This window comes from Mauremys reevesii, linkage group 4 (assembly GCF_016161935.1).
Source record: "Mauremys reevesii isolate NIE-2019 linkage group 4, ASM1616193v1, whole genome shotgun sequence".
Classification (NCBI taxonomy): Eukaryota; Metazoa; Chordata; order Testudines; family Geoemydidae; genus Mauremys; species Mauremys reevesii.
Window position 1 is genome coordinate 110,655,592 of NC_052626.1, and position 18,422 is coordinate 110,674,013.

The window sequence follows — 18,422 nt, forward strand, 5'->3', positions numbered from 1 at the left end:
GTAGACAAAGGCATACATACAAGTGACCTTCTGTTCAGTATGTTTTGCCCTATATCGGGGTTGCGACCTACCTGTGTAGAACACAGGGAAACGGGAGGGTAATGAGGGTACCTATATTACCTTGATCCTGACTTACCACAACCAAAGAAAGATTGGCCTAGACATTGAAAGTTGGATGTAAGCAGTGCTCACAAATTGGAGGAAACAATTAATAAAAAAAAAACTCAATACCCAGTGTTTTCCCCCCACCTCTTACTAAAAAGGGGGGCACAAAGGCAAACATCTCTTGGTCTCAGATGCGTACTCACCCAGAAGAGAAGGTTGAAGACAAACATTAGGTACTTGATGCACTGCAGGCAGTTGTGAGCCATGCTGCACCTCTTCAGCTCTAGGAGAAAAATAAACGAGAGATCCAGGTAAAAGACAACGTACTTGTTCCCCTTCGGGGACGTGTACTTAGCCTTGGTGGCTTTAGGGCCCGGGTTGGTGTGGAATCCAAAAAACGAATTGCTGGCGGCCCCAAACTGGCCGCCATACATGCTGCTGTAGCGACGGAAGGCGCCATTTGGAAAACTGTAATCCTTGCTGTCCAAAGAAGGACTCCTGTGATAGGTCGATTCATCGGTGCTAGACCTGCGCATGGTGACTTCCGATTGTTCCACGGTTACTACTGATGTGATAGTTGTTGGATGTTGGCGGTGGGGGGCAATATGTTTATTTATTTTTTCCTCTCTCCTTATCCCCCTATTGCTTTGCACCAGCTGTTCTTTGGTCTGCCATTCTGTCAAGGAGTTAAGTGTGCTGTAAAGCAGAGGTTGGCAAACTGGAGTCTGCTCAGCCAGGAGTTAGGGAACAGCGTGCTTCCGTGTGAGAGAGACTTCTGAACAAGTAAACATTCCCTTTGGTTTCACGCTTTCCCCCCCCAGCCCGCCCTACTACCAAAAAGCAAATGAAGAGACAGAGATATACTGTACCCAAAGCAATTAATTTAAAAAAAAGGAAGTATGATCTTGCTTTTGTCGCAAATGCCATATAAAACCCTGGCTCCACATGCTAAACACACACAAAAGGGAAGGTGCACAGACTTGTGGGCAAGAACAGAAATTATCCAAAAGGCAAGCAGCTCCCATGCCCCATTCCTCTTTGCCACATTGCTCTGCCCTGAGATGCTCAGCTCACTTTAAAGATCCCTGTTTCTCCTCACACAGACAGAGCCTATGGTAAGTGAGCCACGGAGCTTCATTCACAGTGCTGCTGACACTCCTCTGTGACTCCAGTCCAATCATGCTCTCTGCTAGTATACAGTCACAGCTCTGTGGTCCATCCCTGCATCTGAAGCGAGAGGCAGAGAGAATGAGCGTTCTTACTGTATCTCATGAATGCCTGCTCAGCATTCTCTCTGGCTTCTGCCCTCCCTCAGCCAATCAAAATTACCCTCAGACAACATTACTCCGCACCACCACTACCTTGTTTAAAATAAAAACCTCCCCTTGGTTTCTTCTCAGCAAATCCAACATAAGCTGCTTTTAACCAATCACTGCACAGGTGGAGGGACTACAGTATGTATCTTAGATTTACCCAGGTCCATTCCCCTGGGTAATTCTATTCTCTATCAGTCCTGTGTACATCAAAGCTTGGAGCAGGTTTTAATCATCCTAGCTGCTAGTGGCTCCTCAGATTTATAGTTCTCAGCAAAGAGCAACTGAATTTAGATTTGGTCTGAAATGCAATTGGTCCTGCAAGGATTGGGTATGCATATATTACACATCCAGATTCACAGGCACACACATAGAATGTGCTGCATATGGCATACACATAGAGAGTGCTATAGATGACAGCAAATGTATTAATTAATCCACTTATGACTATCAATCAGATTTTAGACCCCAAAAATTGTAACAGTCCCATGCATATATATTTGTTTTTGCAGGAGATGCTATTAAAACTCACTTGCCTGAAGACTGGTCTGACCTATCTATTATGTTTACTCAGTGTGGGGACTTCTCTTTTACTTTTTTTCAAATCAGTATCATTTGACTTGTCACTCAGTTTAATGCTATTTCATTACATTTGCTTCTCTACCTACCTATCTGTTTTCCATACTCAATCTATTGGATTGGCATCACGCTCTGCGTGTGGGGCTCACCTCCCCACAACTGGCCCAAGCTGCTCTAACACTTCAGCAACTAGTAGAAAATCTTTCACACAATGCAACTTTCTCAGAGAGGAAGGATGTGCTTGTAGTTAAAGCATTGGACTAGAATGCAGGAGAGCTAGACTCAATTCCCTGCTCTGTCACAGACTCCCTGTGAGATCCTGGTAAGACGTTTTTTATTTCCTTCTGCCTTTGCTCCCCATCTGTAATATTAACACCTCATTTCTGCCATCCTTTGTCTTAGCAATTTATATTGTAAGCCCTTGAGGCAGGGACTGTCTGTTACTATGCATATTGGGGCAGCGTGAAGAGGTGGCTGGCTGATATTTTTAAAGATTTGTTCAGGTGAAGAAATAGGCCAGATAAAACCAGGTCATGTGCGCACGCACACACACACACACCAATCAATTTATTTAACAGCAAAGTTGCCTTTCTTAGTTCATTCCTGCAAACAAGCCCCTGATTCAGTTCATTTATAAACTGTGAAGACTTCCATTCATCTTCTTCCCCAAGATATAAATATACAGCACACACCTGCTGCTAGTATTAGAGAGAAAGCACTGCACTAGGTGCTCAGAACATTCCAACTCTGGCTCTTAGCCCAGACGCCTCTACAGCCTTGTGTAAATCATAACTTTTTGGTACCCCAGTTTCCTTATCTATAACAACGAAGATATTTCACAAGTGGGGCTCTTCCAGGCCTACAGCAGCTGTCCTTCCCTTTCCTTACAAGTACAAACTCCATCCCCAAGATAAACTCCTTCTCATCTAGGATACACAAAAGGTCCAAAACAAACAATCCTTCCAGCTCTGAGCTTCTGATTCACCACTCACTTCTCCTGTAGCTTCCCTCTCTGCCTCCCTACTTCCGGCTGTAAGGCAGGCAGACCCATTTGGCTGATGAGCTCAGCTGCCTCAACCTTACAGGACCTTAACCCTTCCCTATCTGGTCCCTGATTGCTGCAGATAAGCCCAGAAGAGGATGAAAATTTGAATCATCTGACCTCTATGAGGTGGCCCCAGTGTCTTCGTAAGACACAGATCGGTAGTGTACCCTGTCCATAACAATACCGACCCACCTCACAAAGGGATGATGGGGATTAATTAATGTTTGATAACAAAAAATTTAGATGAAGAGTACTTAAGTATGATAACAGCCTCTCCATGACCATCTCAACACAAATTGTTTGCTATCATCATTTAATTCTGGTTGTTTCTTTTTAAACCACTTTGCTCATACCAAACATATCTAGGTGCCTCTGATGCACACATCCACTTGGTGCAGCCCAATGTACCTGGCAGCTCTCAATATCCCAGAATGTGGGAAGGGTGACCAGATGTCCCAATAAAATTGGGACCGTCCCAATATCTAGGCGTTTGTCTCGATATTTCGCGGTATTCCTTTTTTTTTTTTCCCTCCACCGGTGACACCACCCCCCTCCGTGTCCCGATATTTTCTTCCTCTCATCTGGTCACCCTAAATGAGGGTAATGAAGGGAATGATAATCCAAAGGGAATTTCCCCATGCATTTTAGAAGCAGGCTTTCTGTGCCTCTGCCCATGCCATCCAAGTTTATCCTTACAGGGGTCCTGAGGAAACTCAGGGATTTTAATCATTAAACCTCCCTTACTTCCCATCTCTGTGCTGTACAGAGCAAATTCCATTCTCCAAGCAGGGAAACCCACGACCACTTCACCTAAAACAGCCTGAAAAGACGTCCCTGGGAAAGAGTGAAGCACCTCTGCAGCAATCCCCACCTCTACCAACATGGGGGATGGGAGAGTGGTGTAGGACGGAGGAAAGATTAGCTCCCTGTTTAAGGGAGTGGACTTAGAAACAGAAAATCTGGGTTCAATTCTCAGCTCTTCCACAGACTACCTGTGTGACCTTGCACAAGTCATTTGGTAGCTTAGTTTATCTTCTGCAAAATAGGGGTAACAATACTTCCCAAACTCACTGGGGTGCTGTGAGATTAAAATAATGTCTGAGATGCACTCAGCTACTGTTATGATGGGGCCATATATGTGTGACCACATGCACCCCTGTATTCACCCATCACTGTAATAATCTGTACAAAATATGCCTTGTGAGGTATCATTTGAAAACTAACAACAGGCCGGTCAACATAATCATGGTGAAATGTGTGTAGCAACATTATATGTGAAGTTATGAACATAAGTTGAAATCATGACCGAAGTGCGTTCACCACTTGGAGAATGAGTAAACCTGCTTCTCAAAGAAAAAGGACAAGCTGACACCTTACCAAAGCTGATGGGCAATCACCTAACAGATGGAAACAGATCTGCATCTAAGTGAATAACAGCATGGAATCTCTTTCAGCACTTTGGAGGGGGGGGCAATGGACCTAATAGATCTGGACTGTCCAGGAGAGGGCTGGACAGTGCTGCACACACATTTTGGGGGGGAAATCCAGGACTGGGAGTGTGTTTGGGTCATCTTGCAACTAGTAACCAAAGCTGCTGGAAGCCAGAGTGTGACTGGTGTTTGCTGACAGGCTGCTAGTGTCAGAGTTGCTGGACCAGGGCCATAGCTATATACAGACACTCAGGGTGTGACCTGCATGTTGTTTGGGAGGAGCCCAGGTTGGGAGCTACAGCAGCAAAGCATTGTGAGGCATCCCAGGTTGCAGGGCAGGGGTAACACTGGGACTTGGGCGGTGCAACCGACACACACGCGGGGGCGGGGACGCGCGCGCGCGCGCGACGCCGCCTGGTTACACTGCCCCACACTGGTTTGGATTGCAGCCCATAATGCCATAGTGTGTAAATAAAAAGAACTACCAAACTAAAAGAATGGAGTGGTGTATGTAGGTTGCTAAGCACTGCCTCTTCCTTAGGGGCCAGCAAACACCCATGTGCCTCCAGGATGTACAATGTGAGTGAGAAGTGATTCACACCATTTAGCACACACCCTCTGTGAGCCTACAGAAATGCACACCATTATAAATGAAGCAATATAAAGAAAAACTACGGTAGATAGAATGCCTCTCATACTCTGCTGAAATAGCGTCATGTCATCATTTATTACTAAAATTGGTGCCCCACAGTGTTTCCAGAGTGTAATAGGGACCAGTTTAACATCTCCATTATAAACCCTATTTCTGAGGAGCTCAAAACCAGTTCATTTGTACTGGCTGCCAGATGTCACATTATGTGCAAATGGCATCCATTAAAACAGATTTGACCCTCCCTCATGGCAAGAAATCAATCACCCAATAAAAATAAACAGCAAATTCTCAAGCTTCTTTTCTCTCCTCCCCGTTTCCCCCCCACTTCCCAACATAAGGTCCTGGGGAACAGGAAGGAACCTGACACTCTTGAGAGGATGGCACAGCACAAATATTAAAACCTGCCGCACAATCAGTCCTTAATGCACATGTGTGGATTTATTTATAAAGCCAAGACGTGAAGCAGAAGAAAGAGTTTCTAAAAGTGGCTCCTGGGTAATAAATAATAAACATCATACAGGGCTACCTTTAAGACAGGAGTCTTTCCACACTGAGGTAGCCAGACATGGGCTAGTGCCAGGGCACCCCCATATGAAGGATGGTTCCACCCTCAACCTTCACCACCCAGTGACAATAGGTCTCACAGTATTGGCAGCTCTTTTAAGGCAGCGTTTCTCAAATGCGGCCACCAGGGGCTTTTCTTGTGGCCACAGCCTCCTGGGCTGTTATGGGGCTGGGGTTGGTGGTGGGGAGAAGTAGCAAGTGGCCCCTCCCCCCGCCCCCACTGTTGCTCCTGGATGCACTGTCTTGATGTTGATTGTTGGGGCACCAGCATGGGTGACACCTGGGGCACAGTGTTAGAGAACTAGACAGCCAGTGAGTTCCCCACCTTCCCAGGGGCGGTTGGGCTCAGGCTTCAGCCCTGGAGTGGTGGGGCAGCACCCTCTGGCCACAGGGCTTCGGGCTCCGGCCCCCACTGCCTCCCTCCCATCCACCCCATTCCTCCTGGCCCCTGCTGCCCCCCATCCCTCCACCCCCATATCCAGGGCTTAATTTATCCCAAGGCTTGACAGGGCTGAGTAAATCTGTTGTGAAAAGCAATACTTGTATGTCTGTTAATATCACAACAGACTTACTAGCTAGCAATAAAAAATTTACAATGATTTGGACACATATATGTGCATATTTATTTGTTTTTCCTAAAGCTAATTAAGTATTTTAGGAAAAAGTGTGAGAGCGGCCACCAGCAAGAGTTGGTAGCCACACTCTGAGGCCACCAAAAAATTTGTCCCGAGAACCCCTGTTTTAAGGCATCTTTTTGGCAGGGAGATTGCTATTCTCTCTTCTGTCTAATACCTATCTGTTGCTCACTATTGGTTTGAGCATTGGCCTGCTAAACCCAGGGCTGTGAGCTCAATCCTTGAGGGGGCCATTTGGGGATTGGTCCTGCTTTGAGCAGGGGGTTGGACTAGATGATCTCCTGAGGTCCCTTCCAACCCTAATAATCTATGATTCTAATATACAGTAATTCAGTGGCCGATAACATGCACATATAGAATCCACCTCTTTTTGATCAATTGTTATAAATTAGAAATTCCTGCAGGAGACAGGAAGAAGTTTTGCACCTCAAATGCAGAGCCCTATAGAAACAGCATTGCCATCAAAGGGCTAGATTCTGACTTGGACTATGTGCCCACAAGGCAGTCAAAACCCTCCTAACCACTATCCAAGGGCTACCTGGACTTTAAATATGGGTGATTATGAGTAAACAAGGCTACTCACTTGTTCCCTGCCTGGAGCAAGTGAGCAGGAAAAAGCAAGGAATGGGCAGAGCCCCCTTGGTCTCCAGCCAGAGTAGCTGAACCAGTCCAGGAGGGAGGTAGTAATTTTCTGCTGATATAGGCCAGCAATAAATTAATTCCCCCGTTGAGCAAGGAAAAAACAGGGAAGGAATCCCAAACCAGCCCACATTAATCTTTATTACCCATCCACTTTCCACATTCTCAGTTGCATCTGTACATTGTTATCCTTTGGCCAGTTCATATTGATTCTCACATACAAGAAAGAAATCACTGTGCAGCCTCACTAACAGAGATTCAGTTGGTGCGGGTTTCAGTGATACACTAACATTTATGTTTGACACCTCTGTCCACATTGGTGTGAGTGGAAGTGTCATGTCATGGTGGAGTAGATTTACATCACAAAATCCTGGCCCATGGAGTAAAGAAGATTGCACAGTAATAACGTAAAACAAAGTCCTGGCAACAGATCAATACCGTAACAGGCATAGATGTTAAAAGCACAATTGTAACAACTCCATTACCCTTTTATGTCCTATCTCTGAGCAATCTCATCCATTTACGTGGCTTCAGGTATCATCTCTATACTAACAACTCGCAAATCTACCTCTTCACTCCTAATCTGTCTCCTTCCATCCAACCATCTTGGCCTGTCTCTTTGACAACTCCTCTTAGCTGCCTCATCCTCTGCTTACACTTAACAAGATGAAAACCAAACTCCTTATCTTCCTTTCCTAAACTTACTCAACTTTACCCTTTTTCTATCATGATTAACCAAACTGCCATCTTTCCTGCCACATGGGCCTGTAATCTGGGAGTTATATTTGGCTACTCCCATATCCAGGCCACCTCCAAATTCTCTTCCTTCCTCCTCCTCAAGAGTTCCAAGGTCTACGCTTTCCTTTCCATCACTGTGGGTAAATCTTGCAGAGGCAGATTTGAAGTCAATTGAAACCAATGGATTTTGGATCACTCCTTCATTGTGTCCACCTTCACTACTACATCCTCCCTCCTCTATGACCGCACACACACACACTCCCCTCTTTGATCCATACAAGATACAGTGACTTAACTCATCATCTTTCCTCGTCAGGTTGTGCATGTCACTCCTTTCTTTGAATCATTCCAACGGCTCCCCATTTGCTATTGCTGGAACTTCAAGCTTCTTTTCACTGTCTTCAAAGCTCTAGATAACTCTGTCCTTGCCCTTAATCAAGCTGGTCTCAACTTGCATTACCCCCTCTCCTATGCTCCAGCAGTGTTGCTACCTTCAACAGCCCATTTGTGATCTTCTCACAGAAAAACCTACCACATATTCTCCTATGCTGCCTCCTACATATGGCCCAATAGTCCTTTGCTCATCTGCAAGAATCCTACCTTGTCTTTCTTTCCAAGAATTTTCCCTTTAAATTGTGGAGATGATTCCAGAGCAGTCAAAACTGTCACCAAGTAGCTGACCAAATAAAAATGACAAACCACCACAAAAAAATATAGTTTATTTAGATGTCTCCATCTATTCTTGCATCATGTGTATGTGCAGCACTGCACTCTACTAGATCGAAAATGACACCGTTCAAATATGTGGTTCTAAGACCTAATACTATCACAGGAATGTCTCTTTCATAGGTTACTGTGATGGTTCCATGGGTTAGTATGATAATAAATCAATTATGGGTTTATTAATACACAGTAAATACTTAAACATGTTAATTAAATATACATACACAGAGACCTTCAGTGCTTCACATTAAAGCATTAATTAAAACCGATCGCACTGCTTCTCTCTCTGCAACAAGATAACTAGTAAATAAACCTCCTTTCTGCTGTTTTTCCAATGCGCACGTAACGCCTTAAGAGCTGCTGTGAGGTCAAATTTGGCCCAAAAATATAGGTTTGTAAAAACAAGCTCTTCCAAAGGCTAAGCCTAATATAAATGTTTCTATTATACTTTTAAATGTTACAAGAGAATCTTTTAAAAATATATAAATAAGCATTCCTCTGGCCTCTTTGCAACTCCAGTACTGTGAGAGTGAAACTGAAAAGAAAAAAAAATCATGAAGCTGACAAGTCTATTTTCATTGTCTAAGCCTAGAGAAATGCAAAAAGTAAACAAAGAACATCAGCAGTGAAAGATGCATTTGAAAGATTTTTTTTAAAGTTCTTTTGCTGTTAATAATCCACAGCTATCAAAACCACAAATAACTAACTTCTTTCACAATATGGGCGTCCCTGGCGTTCCACTGACCTGCACCGTGTGTAGTAGTTTACACTCAGCCAAAGTGGGGACAACGCGCGTGCTCTGATCTGGAGACATTTTACACTCATTTTGCACAGCTGTAAATGATTTTTACAAAGTGCAGGACAACAGAGAATCAGGCTTACGATTTTTGACCTGACCATGTCCCTGTAAGATAAATGATGGAACAGAGCCATTTAAGGTACATAGTCTCTGTTCAAAAGGCAGAGAGCTCTCTAATGTGATCAGACATACATGAGCACGTTGACAGATGGCTGTATTATTATTATTAATTATTTGCGTTGGAGAGCAGCATTCTCATCTATAGGGCAAGGAGTCGAGGATCTGGTGAATCATTGTCATAGTACGCTAGCCTTAATCGATGTAATGACCCCTCTCCTCCCTTTCTCCCACATAGATTTTCTTGATTTTCTGACACGCTGCACCCTGGGTCAGAAACTTGAATGCCGACGGTAGAAAACTAAGGCTGAAATAGACAGGCTGAAACAGAAAAAATATGGTTAAAGTCCATGATCAAAGGATATATCTTGCTGCCCCCTGACTCCTGTGTTTCTCCTGCATTTGCTCCTTGTGGGGAGGCAATGGGAAGTAGTGAGAGCAGCGGGTTTTGGAGATGGCTATCAGGCCTCTGTGAGGGGGACAAAGCTCCCAGAAGAATGTGCGTTGGGCCTGGTTACGCTGTTTCTGTATGTACAGTTCCTGAACAAAAAGGGATTATACGTAAGTGAGATAGGCCCAAAAAACCTAATAAGAGCTGAACAGGCAAACCAACGACTTGTTTGTCACATTCTGGGCTGCGACCACAGGGTTCACCTGTTTCAGTAGCAATATTTTGGCATATGATGGAGTGGGAAGCTTAGGATGAGTATCAATTTAACAGCCTTTTATCATAGACAGAATTATGAAAAAGTTCATAACCACAGTGGAACCTATTTCAGGAGAAACCGAATGAACAGTTAAAGAAGAAGAAGGAAAAGGCCCTAGGGATTTGCCTTGCAGTTGTTTATTCCAGCATGGAACACATTCCTTCCCTTCTGTTTACAGGGTCCTTGCTTTGGCATTGGCAATTTTAGTAGCTAGACTTTCAGTTTAAAGAGGCTAAGCCATGGATATTAGAATGTAAGTGATGCTCTGATACGGGAGGGGAGGGAAGGGGAGAACAGACATCCTAGAGGTTTGCTCAACTATTTGAATTTATGTCTTTTGGTACCCAAGCGCCCTGTCTAACTTTTTTTCTTTTAAGAGCTACTGATGCCGCCAACAAAACTTTGAAACACATTCAACTCAGAAGCAATTCCACTTATATAGCAGATATGTTTTCTATAATTATCTTTCCTTATAAATTAAGGAAATTTGCATGAAAAAGGATATTCACTTAACAGCTCTTCCTCTCCTCCTGCTGATATACACCTGAAGTCATGATCTTTAGTTCATGGCATAATTAGTTGCTATGGAAATAATAAAATCATAGAAAGAAGATATTTTGGGCATGATTTGCAATAGCCTTTATTTATGCATTAGCAAAGTTGCATACGCAGGAATTGCCCCACTTTTTATGCGCATTCACCTACGTGCAAAGGCGGGCACATGGGATTTGCTCATGACAATTCTAGCATCTGCAAGCCCAAATAGCAGTGCAAAGAAAGCAGAGGAGCTGATGCGTGTGTGCATGAGCAAAGTGCTTGCTCCTAAGCCCAGTGGAATCAGTGCAAAGACTGTCTTTGACAGAGGATTCTGGATCAGGCTCAAAGTTCTATGTGCATGACTTGGAGGCCTCCTTTTCCATATTGGGCCAAGTTTCTTGTACATTTCTCTGTTAACACAGGAGTTTTCCCTGGGTGTTTTAGTGCTTTGTGCTGTCTAATATTTAGTTTCCCTAGGAATAACTGTTTATTTTTATGTCATGAGCAGAGAGGATTATTGCTTCAGATGAGGGATAAGCAGCTCTAGCAGATGAACTCTTAAGAAGCAAAAGACCAGTTCTCCTGCCAATGCCCTCAGTAATAAAGAACAAAGGAATAGAAATGCAGATCACGTGACATTCTGTATAAGCTGAGTTGTTGCCCAAAGAGAATCGTTGCCAGACATTTCCATGCAGAGTCAGCAGCACTGTACAGCACCAGTGCAATATATGTGGTAGCTTTCTTAAAATTAGGTTGCATCTTCTAACCTGAAAGATCAGCTGAGGTTCAAAGAAATAGCACTTCAAACACACAGCCAGTAAACATACTCCTGCTGTCTAGTACAAAGTGATGAATCAGACCTAAAAATCACTGTAACTGCCCACAGGCATAGTAACCTGAGATGGCAGATATTTTAAAGCAGCTGTGAAAAGGGAAAAAGAAACACCATTGGTTTTTAACAACGATAATCATTTGTTGTATCCTAGCCAGCATATAATTTTTATTACTCTCAATACTGCAGCTGCAGAACAATAAGTTCAAAATTAACTGTTTGCTTCCACGCATCTTCAAAAACATACATTTAAAGCCAACATTTTCAAAAAGCCAAAAGTTAAGCTCCTACATCCACAAGCAGGCTCCTAAAATAAGTTTCAAAAGCAATGAATACCCAGACGTCCTCACTGATTTTAATGGGAGTTGCTGGGTGCTTGGCACTTTTGAAGATCAGGTCACTTAGGCCCAAATTCAGCAAAACACATGAGCATGAGCATGAGCTTAATTTGCAACTCAGTGGAACCGTGGGCGGCGTGTGAACTGCAGGCTGGGGGAAGCTAGCCCCTACCCATTCCGCTTGAGGCCCCGCCCCTTGCATGCACCTCCCCCTGTTGGAGCCCAGAGCCCCTCCTCACTGTGGCCAGCGGCCCTTGCCCCAGGCTAGTGCCCAGGGGTGGCTCCAGGCACCAGCACGCCAAGTGCGTGCCTGGGGCAGCAAGCCACTGGGGGCGCTCTGCTGGTCGCCGTGAGAGCGGCAGGCAGGCTGCCTTCGGCAGCATGCCTGTGGAGGATCCGCTGGTCCCACGGCTTCGGCGGACCTCCCGCAGGCGTGCTGCTGAATCCATGGGACCGGGGACCTCTCGCAGGCAAGCCACCGAAGGCAGCCTGCCTGCCGTGCTTGGGGCGGCAAAATACCTAGAGCCACCCCTGCTAGTGCCCTCAGCCCCAGAGTGCCGGGAGGGTTATAGCTGTGTGCCACCCACCTTCCTGGCACTGGGGAGCTAGGGCCGTGCCCACCTGCCCTCCCGGCATTCCAGAGCTGGGGGGCTAGCCTGGGGCAGGGGCCGGTGGTGAAGAGCTCCCAGCTCCGGCAGGGGGAGATGCATAGAAGGGGGGGGCTGGGGGCTAGCCTCCCCCAGCCTGCAGTTCACACACTAGGGCCATTGCACACGGGGACTGGAGCCACACTGCCACACACAGAGCGGACAGGAAGCAGGAGAGGGGAACCTAGGGGCTCCGCATGAGCGAGGCCACGCCTGGCTGTTTGGGGAGGACCCGCCGCCCATGAGTGGAACTACTTGTGTACATAAAGTCAAGTATATACTTAAATGCTTTACTGAATCAGGGCCATATTTAGGGGTGTGAGACTGTGATTTTCAAAGAAGTCCAGCTGGTGCCTAACTCCCTTAGGCTCCTTTGAAAATCCCAGGTGAAATATAAACAAACTTCTGTTTTTGAAAAGGACTTAAACTCCCGTGGGGAGCTACAGTTTCTTTTTGACTCGGTCTTTCCCATTTGAAAGATCGTAACTTCTGAGGATAAGTAAAAGAACATTACTTTTTATAGGCAGCTAAACCAAAATATTAGGGAGGTTCTACAGCACCTATCCAGAATGGAATCCTTATAAAGCAAGCTTCACCGGAGAGCGTTTAAAATTAAACTGAAATATGAAACAGTCTGCAGCAAATTAAATGACTTAAACAGCGTATTTGGAAAGGAATAATAAACAAAACACTAGGCGACTATTAAATTTTAATATGAAAAGGCAATGCACCTGTTTAAGGGAAATGTGACAAGCCAGATATATACAATGCCATCAGCTATTATCCTTTCTTCTTGATGTATAAGCAACCATGGAGGCTTATCTCATCCTAAATACTGACAGTAAACAGCAGGGGTTCTTTTTCCCTGACATCTCTGTAGCCACTCAAGCAAAAAAGGGGGAACTCCTGCTACCTGAGAAATGTTATGTGCAGGCAGGGGCACGAGCTTTTGTCTTCTGACTCCTCATACTTAGCATACAGAACAATGAGAAGTCAGATCCAGCTTTAGAGGCAGAATCAGCAGAGAAGCTTCAGAATAAAATATTGCAACTCACCGCACAATGTAAGTGCCTGAAAATGAAAACATTTAAATTCACAAAATATTTAGTTTTAATTATAACAAAAGATATTTAGGACCCAAATCTCCGCTGGCATAAACTGACCCCACTGAGGTCCCTCTTCTCCTAAATGTTATCCACACTCTAGCTGCCAGGCCAGCCAAGCTGCTGTGCCCAGCTTCTGTCCCTGGAGGCAACCTGGTCTATCACCTAAGCAATATGAGGGACCTCAGGCAAATCTGAAAAGATCTGGTCTGACCAGGGGCGGCTCTAGGCATTTTGCAGCCCCAAGCACGGCAGGCAGGCAGGAGGTCCGCCGAAGCCGCGGGACCTGCGGACCCTCCGCAGGCATACCGCTGAAGGCTGCCTGCCTGCTGCCCTCGCGGCACTGGCAGAGCGCCCCCCGCGGCTTGCCGCCCCAAGCACGCGCTTGGTGTGCTGGAGCCTGGAGCTGCCCCTGGGTCTGACTATTTACAAATCTTTAATTAATTCCTATCAGATGGAGGCTATGTCACTCTCCTTGACCCTTCCTTCCTTTTCTTTCCATTCCTTTATTTCTTTTCGCCTTTCCCTGTCCTTTGGGGAGAAAAAAAACAATAAAATATAAACAAAACAAATGGACCCAGCTACATTTAAATCACTGGATCAGCACCCACCTATTTACATCAGCACACAGATGACCTTTAACCTTATATTCCCCTGTTGAAATTTCTTACTTGACTGTTAGACACTAATGACTTTTATGTTGTTACTCAATGAGGCGTCAATTCTGCAAACTTAAGTTAAATAAAATGCATGGTAAGTCTATGCCTATTCACCAAAGCAGTTAAGCCTATATTTAACTTTAACCACAGACTTAAGTATCAATTGAAGTCAGTGTAACTTAAGCACATATTTAAATGCTTTGCTGATTGGAGAAGAGCTAAAGCATATAAATTTATGCATTTATTGAACAGGTGCCTAAGAAGAATTTTCAATTTTTAAAATATTCCCCCATTTTGAATATTTGCTGAACTTCTGAATTTGGATAGAAAAACAAAACAAACGTATTGTATATAAAACTAAGCCACTGCACTCTCAGGGTTAACCCCGCAACCAGAACGCAGTTGTTACTTTGTTATATGTATGGCCATTCCTCAGGGTGGCCATAGGTAGGTTGGTTTGTTACCTCTCTTCATCGGACCATTATGAATTAAACAAGGAAGTTGTCTGAGGTTGTTTCCATGCAAATGACATTGTCAGGGATGGCAGGGAATGGACACTGAAGAATGCACAGTGATCACCCATTTGCTTCCTTGATTTACAACTTTTTCCTTTCTCTAACTGTATATTTTATCAAGTCTCCCAAAATTCCCACAGCAAAATAGCAGCCAGGGCATCACAGTAATGGTTCTGAACATTAAACGTTAAGGGTCAGATCCATCTTTGGCTTAAGATGGCATAATTCCATTGATGCCAATGAATGCAAAGTCAGCTCCGTGGATTCTAGTGAATTTGACCCAAGGAGTGTAATTCTGAGTTTTTCTCTAACTGTTCAAACCTGTAGGCAAGCTTTCCTATCGCTTTTTAAGAATTTAAATAAATAAATAAAGCAACTAGGAGCACTCAGCCAACTGGACTGCTTGAATGTTCTCACCTTTCCTTGTGGAACAGAGATGCCATCCTTCCCAATTAAACACCCATACAACACTTTAGGCTTGATTCTTGGCACCCTGTAAATTCACATTGCACTGACAGAGCAGCACAAACTGACCATGAAGCAGATGAGAACTCCCTGATGTGGGAGAATCCTAGCCTGGTACAGCTTTATGCTACTTACTTCTTCACCTTCTAGCATAAGAAGCATATCAGGAGTGGGAGCCAGCTGATCCTCAGCCAGCAAAATGCCTCATAGGGAGCTGTTCCTGTTACCACAAAATAAAGCAGGCTTGAGGCTGCTCTAAAATATGCCAGGGGCTACATCTGCTCCTGACTAGCCCCTAAATTGCTGGGGATGGAAAACTTCAGCAAGCTCAGCTCAGGTGCATCTGAGGATTGATCCTTATACCTGAAACTAATGAAGGCAGGGACATAAAACTGTGGATGATCTAAAAATAACTTCTAAGAATATCAAGCTGGTTTATGAAATATAGAAACAGAGATGGTGATCTTTCCATAGGAGATTCAGACCGTCTCTCTTTCCTTATTACAGTGCCCAGGTGTTTTCACTAGGGTAAAAGAGAATCTCTGATTTGATTGGGGGCACTTAATATGCATAACCATCTCCAGACATTTGAAGATTGCCATATAGGTCTAGCAGTACCAGTAAAATTACTATAAAATGGTGTATAATTGTGAGCCTATTAATCTTTAATTAGAATGCCTGATGGACTTTTCTGAGGGCCACCCAAGCCTTGTGTTTGGGAGAAGACATGCTTACTTTAAATTACTATTTGTTAATGTCCACCCATTATATCTGGGCCCATGGTAAACTATCATAAAGCTACAGCTGTCCCTACTCTGTGTAAGGAGATTTGTTACGTCAAAGGCTGGAAAGTATTTCTTAGGCCAAAGTCAATTTGAAATCTGCTAAAACTGATCTTCACTTGCCTCCATCTGTCCTGGAATAATAATAAATAATAATAATAATAATAATAAAAACAGCAAATAGCCCACTAGACCAGTGCTTCTCAAAGTTGGGCCACTGCTTGTTCAGGGAAAACCCCCGGCCGACTGGGCCGGTTTGTTTACCTGCTGCGTCCGCAGGTTCAGCTGCGGTTCGCTGTACCAGGCCAATGGGGGCTGTGGGAAGCAGCACAGGCCAAGGGATGCGCTGGCCGCCGTTTCCCGCAGCCCCCATTGGCCTGGGACGGCAAACCACGGCCAGTGGGAGCTGCGATCAGCCGAACCTGCAGACATGACAGACAAACAAACTGGCCCGGCCCACCGGGGGCTTTCCCTGAACAAGCAGAAGCCCAACTTTGAGAAGCACTGCACTAGACCATCTCCATTCTTCCAGTTCTCAGAGGACCCAGCTATAGAGATGCTAGAAACAAACCTTCCCTGCTTTCTTAGCAATTTAGACTTGAGGGACAGTGGCTATTTTTTGTGACTATCACAGAGGACAAAAAGCCTACTGTACTAGGAAGCAGGGGCGGCTCTACAAATTTGGCCGCCCCAAGCAGTCATGCACGGGAGGCGCCCCGGAGCCGCGGGAGCAGCGGACCTCCCGCGGGCATGACTGCGGAGGGTCCGCTGGTCGCGCGGCTGCGGGCGGTTCGCTGGTCCGGCGGCTCCGGTTGAGCTGCCGCAGTCATGCCTGCGGGAGGTCCAGCCGAGCCGCGGAACCAGCGAACCGTCCGCAGTCATGCCTGCGGCAGGTCCGGTCATCCCGGGGCTCCGGTGGACCTCCCGCAGGCATGACTGCGGCAGGTCCACCGGCCCAGCCTGCCGCCCCCCTGGGAAACGGCCGCCCCAGGCGGGTGCTTGCCCCGCTGGGCTCTAGAGCCGCCCCTGCTAGGAAGCCAATCCAAAGTTCACTGAAGTCAACAAGAGTCTATCCATTTACCTCAACAGGCTCTAGGACAGGCTACTCTCAGTTACAGCTGTGCAGCCCCGTTAACAGAATTCTCCCCTCAGTTAGCCACACAGATCTCACTGCCAGGGTGTGGTGTAAGCGTTTCAGACTGGGATTAGTTACACAACTATCAGACTAGGTTTATAACAATCATGCAGACCCAGTGATGCCTGTTCAGTTAAATTACTGTGGACAAAGGCCGCATTTTAACAAGCCTTGTAATTCAGCAGGAAGGGCAGTCATCTGCTCCCAAGATTTCCATTTGAGGGTATAACCTCTGCATGTGACAGGAGGCAGGGGGAGCAGAAGGAATGAGTTTGGAGGCTCACCCAGTTGCCACAGAATCAGGATTCTCACAGGACTGGTGAAGGTCAGGCAGAAATGTGACAGATGTGACAAGTTCTTAAACCGTGGGGGTTGAGAGGAGAGGAGGGGCTGGAATTGTTACTCTATTTGAGTGCGCCCTGTGATGGTCTGCCGACAGTGTGGAACTGACAACACTCCCAGAGGAGCCATGTGTCCACTCCTCCCACTTCAGCCAGATGCAAGACACTGTACTAGGATGACAGCTGCCTCGCCCCTCATCCCCTGCATAATAACCATCCAAAAGGCTTCAGTAGAAACATACCCCCATTAAAATTCACTTTATCATACAAGATTCCTTATGGTTAAAACTTGCTCTAATGGCATAAACCTCATTTTCCTTGACAAACCTACATCACAAATTCCACAATCCGTGCACTACATGGGTAAATTGCTCCAAGGATTCTCACCCTGGGATCTTTTCACCCACCGCTGCAACATGCTCTATTTGGCAACTCTGAATGCAGCCATAAGCACTATGGGTCCTGGCATGATCTCTCCTCGGCCTCACCAGTTCCTGGGTGTCGAACTCTGATAAAAAGGGAACCGTGCCACAGTCAGCCTTGGCACAGGCTAATTTACAAATCTGATTTCCCTGAGCGTAGCTATTTGCATACCTTATAAACTAGTGTGTCGTTTCACTGGAAGCCAGTGTACCACAACTTCATATCAGAGGGAGGGTTTTTTTTTCTTTTTTTAAATATTAGATACTCACTGATTGCAGCTTGACAACTCTGGAGTCAATTAGATGATAAAGGGCCCATTACCTGTTGGTTGGCTCCAAATCTATAGAAAGCGACACAATCGGCACAAAGAAATGCACACTTTACATGTCTCCTGGTTTTCTTAATCCCAAACTACAAATCATAAAATCCACATAACAAAAACCACAAATCAGAGGATTACACAGGAGGTTCCCCTTTCTCTGGCCCTAGGGATAGTCTGGTCTCAGCTGCTTATTCAAGCTCAGCAACAGACAGACTTCAAAACAACTTCTTCTCTTCTTATAGTCCCAGTGGTTCCCAATAAGAAGATAACTGGCTTT

The 18,422-nt window shown here is 45.3% G+C and overlaps 1 protein-coding gene across 14 annotated transcripts in view; it reads right to left on the bottom strand.

Moving 5' to 3' along the window:
• The window catches only part of TSPAN4 (tetraspanin 4), a 645,425-nt gene that overhangs the window by 283,027 nt on the left and 343,976 nt on the right, over nucleotides 1-18,422 (bottom strand). For 9 of the 14 annotated variants that reach the window (XM_039535300.1, XM_039535295.1, XM_039535296.1 and 6 more), the window contains one exon: nucleotides 309-388. The exons of 4 other annotated variants lie outside the window; for them this stretch is intronic. In XM_039535300.1, coding sequence (XP_039391234.1) covers nucleotides 309-371 — 63 coding nt within the window. In that variant the 5' untranslated portion in view covers nucleotides 372-388. Of the gene's footprint in view, nucleotides 1-308; nucleotides 923-18,422 lie in introns of those variants that run through there. One more of the 14 variants, XM_039535290.1, reaches the window with a different exon arrangement.